The sequence below is a fragment of the Entamoeba histolytica genome, genomic scaffold (assembly GCF_000208925.1).
Source record: "Entamoeba histolytica HM-1:IMSS scf_1104750516305 genomic scaffold, whole genome shotgun sequence".
Classification (NCBI taxonomy): domain Eukaryota; phylum Evosea; order Mastigamoebida; family Endamoebidae; genus Entamoeba; species Entamoeba histolytica.
Window position 1 is genome coordinate 5276 of NW_001915324.1, and position 3631 is coordinate 8906.

At 24.1% G+C, this 3631-nt stretch overlaps 3 protein-coding genes across 3 annotated transcripts in view; 2 read left to right on the top strand and 1 right to left on the bottom strand.

Moving 5' to 3' along the window:
• EHI_002670 (uncharacterized protein) overlaps nucleotides 1–41 on the top strand; it is a gene marked incomplete at both ends in the record, with an annotated part of 612 nt that extends 571 nt beyond the window's left edge. Inside the window, one exon of the mRNA XM_643538.2 lies at nucleotides 1–41. This exon is cut by the window's left edge and continues 571 nt beyond it. Within this exon, the coding sequence (XP_648630.2) occupies nucleotides 1–41 (41 nt within the window).
• Nucleotides 42–737: 696 nt separating this feature from the next.
• On the bottom strand, nucleotides 738–1295 carry EHI_002780 (uncharacterized protein; the record flags this gene model as incomplete). The annotated part of the gene is made up of 1 exon (XM_642973.1): nucleotides 738–1295. The coding sequence occupies one exon, from the start codon at nucleotides 1293–1295 to the stop codon at nucleotides 738–740; it is 558 nt and encodes a 185-aa protein (XP_648065.1).
• A 422-nt stretch (nucleotides 1296–1717) lies between these two features.
• On the top strand, nucleotides 1718–3142 carry EHI_002790 (protein kinase, putative; the record flags this gene model as incomplete). Its single annotated transcript, XM_642972.1, has 1 exon — nucleotides 1718–3142. One exon carries the CDS (start codon nucleotides 1718–1720, stop codon nucleotides 3140–3142), a length of 1425 nt encoding a protein of 474 aa, XP_648064.1.
• Nucleotides 3143–3631: the final 489 nt, after the last annotated feature.

A 3631-nucleotide genomic window follows, 5' to 3' on the forward strand; every position in this document is an offset into this window, starting at 1 on the left:
GGGTGTTTGTAGATTTGCCTTTAAAATTAAGAATTCATTAGTTTCTTACCTTTGTTTATTTGGATATTCTTATACTATTTATCTTATCGTAATTCCATTATGTGCTATTCCATTTTGGTATGTTCAAATTCCATTAATTATTATTGGATTTTTCGTTATGTCCATTACAATTCTTAAGAATATGTTCCATTTATTACATGAAAATACCAAAATTATTGCATTAATCATTACATTTGTTGTATTGGTTATAATCAATTTGGCTGTTGCAGCAATTTTGATTGTTTGTTATCTTTCTTCTTATCATATCTTATATCTTCTTTTTTTTTCTTTTCATAACAAAATATTAAGTAGAAAACTAACTCTATTTAGTACAGTGTTTGGCCTTAAAATTAAATTTATTGAACAATTTGAAATTGTTGTTGATTTTTTTTCATTTTTTTGATAGAAGAGATAATTTTTCTGATAAATGAAAAGTCAACCCAATTTCAAAGAATTTTAAAGAAAGAAATAAAATTATTTTTTATAATTTAAAAGCAGAATAAAATAATGAGTGATAGATAGGACATGTTTATAAGTATTTCAATTTTTTTTTTACTTATTAGTGTTTTGAAAAGAACATTAGTGTTTTTATTTCTTTTAGTCTTAAGAAAGTCATTGAAAAAACGAAAATCTTTTAAGATAAAGTAAATTTAAAAATAAAAAAGAAAGAAAAGACATAAAAAAGAATAAGATAAAAATCACTTGAGAGAAATTCGTTTAAATACAGCACTGAAAGAAGCTCCTTTATTTTTAGGACAGTTTTTAATATCAGTGCAACAAACAATAATATTGTTTTGTTTAAAATTTTTGAAGGTGTCAAGGTTGTCGGTCAATGAATTGATATTTGGAACTTCAACAATTACAATATCACCTAATGCTATAGCATTAAGAAATTCAGGAGTTCTGACATCACTAAGTTGAACAATAGACGCTGATTTACCTATTTCTTCTAACCATTTTTTTGTTATAATAGATGCATTTGAACCACAAATATACATTTTGTGTGTTGAAGTATTACGAGCTAATTTTTTAACCCAAGCTGTAAAGTCTTTAAATTTCTTTGACGAACGTTCATTATTTTGAATTTGTTCATCCATCCTTGATTCATAAGATGTTGATTGAAAAGAAAAAGTACTGTTAGTAATATATATACTTGCATCATCATCTGATGAATCTTCTCGAATTTCTCCAATATCACAATAGTCAAATGGTACAGTTGGATAGTAACTCACTTGATAAGGACAATTCATTGCCATTAGACTTTTATGTTTTTTTTTGATTCAAAATAAGAAGTTAATCTCTTTTTATTTATTTTAACTTTTTTTTAATTTCTTTTTAGTTTTCTTTTTCGCCAACCATCTGACTCTAAATTTTATTGTTTTTTTCCTTCTTCCTTGTTTTCTTTTTTTTTTTTTATTTTTACTTTCTCTGTTTTTTTTCACTAAACAAATTGCAAATTACAAACTGTAAAACTTTTACTTTCTTCGTTTGATTGCTTCTTAAAAAATAAAATTATTTATCGTTATATATAACAATTTATTACAACTTGGTTTTTTGAGTTGAAAATAAAAGCATAATCTCCCGAAAAAATAGGAAAAAAAAGATAGAAAAAAAAGAAGAAAAAGAAAAGAGAACTTAAAAAAAGGAAAAGAAAATGAAAGAGAAGATTTTTTAAGAAATGGAGAGACAAATGTCAGCACAAGTTGAGACAGAATTAAGTAGTAAATCAGTTACTGCATCAATTAGAACAAAAATGACAATTGAAGCACAAGCTGGATTAAGAGAACAAGAAAGAAAAGAAAGAGAAGAACGGTCTAAAACATTAGAAAATTATCTTAGTAAATCTACATTAAGTGATAAAGAGAAAAATTCATTACGAGCTGAATTGGCAGAAAAAGAAAATGAATATAATAGATGTAAAAGAGCTAAATTAAAGAAAAGTGATTTTGAAACTATTAAAGTAATAGGAAGAGGAGGATTTGGAGAAGTAAGATTAGTTGTAAAAAAGAATAGTAATTCATTATTTGCTATGAAAATGATGAGAAAGAAAGATATGATTGAAAGAGGACAAACAGGACATGTTAAAGCAGAAAGAGATATATTAGCACAAACCCATTTTACGAATGATTGGGTAGTAAAATTATATTATTCATTTCAAGATAATGATTATTTATATTTAATGATGGAATATTTAGCAGGAGGAGATATGATGACATTGTTAATTCGAGAGAATATATTTAGTCATGAAATGGCAAGATTTTATATTGCAGAATTATTACTTGCGATAGATTCAATTCATCAATTAAATTATATTCATCGAGATATTAAACCTGACAACATATTATTTGATAATAACGGACATATTAAATTAACAGATTTCGGTTTGTGTACCGGATTTCATAAAGATCACGAAAGTTCATATTTTGAAATTGTTGATAAAGCTTCAAAATTAAATTTAAGTGATTTAAAAAGTCAAAAATTATCTAAAGAATTGGCTCATAATTATAAAAATAAAAAAAGAAATTTAGCTTATTCTGTAGTGGGTACTCCTGATTATACAGCACCTGAAGTATTTTTACAAAAAGGTTATTATAAAGAATGTGATTATTGGAGTGTTGGTTGTATTTTATTTGAAATGCTTGCTGGGTATCCACCTTTTGTTAGTGATGATTCTGTTCAGACTTGTTTAAAAATTATTAATTGTAATGAAACTTTACAATTTCCTGATGATGTTGAAATTCATGATGATGCAAAAGATCTTATTAAAAAATTAGTTTGCTTAAAAGAAAAACGTCTTGCTGATATTAAACTTATTCAACAACATCCTTTTTTTAAAGGTTTTAATTGGGATACTATTTTTGAACAAACACCTCCTTATCTTCCTAAATTAAAAAGTCCTTTTGATACAAGTAATTTTGATGACTTTGAATTAAATGAAGATGATGTTGAAGAAAAACCTGTTAACATTAATAATCCAAAAGACCTTGCTTTTGTTGGATATACTTATAAAGGTTTTTTAAATGTTGTCAATACTCCTTCTAAAAAAAGACATGCTCAAGGAATTACCCTTTCTCAAATATTTTCTACTCATATTGCTAATTGATTTATTTCTCATTTATTTCTTGTTATTTTCTTTTTCTTATTTCAAATGAGTTATTTTCTGTTATTGTTTTAATTGTGTGTTAATTAGAATATGGTTACTATTAATATAGTAGTATACTAAAATATATTAGATATTATAAATTTGTATTAACAATGGATGAAAAATATTGCTATTATTATATTTTAACTTTATCACTTTATGATATTTCCTATATTTTTTATAAATAAAATGTTAATTTGTTAATTCATCTATTATTCTTTTTGATGTTTTATGTGTTTTGAAAAGAAATTAGTGAATAAATAAACATTAATATTACAATGAATAAATCAGAAGAAAAAATGAATTTTAGAAACAAACAAAATTTAAAAGAATAAAAGAATAAAATAAATAAAGGAATATAAAACAAACATAGTGAAATATTTTAATACATTTTAATAATAGAAATATCAATAAATAATGAAGAACAAGTAGAAAAGAATAAAAGAAAAT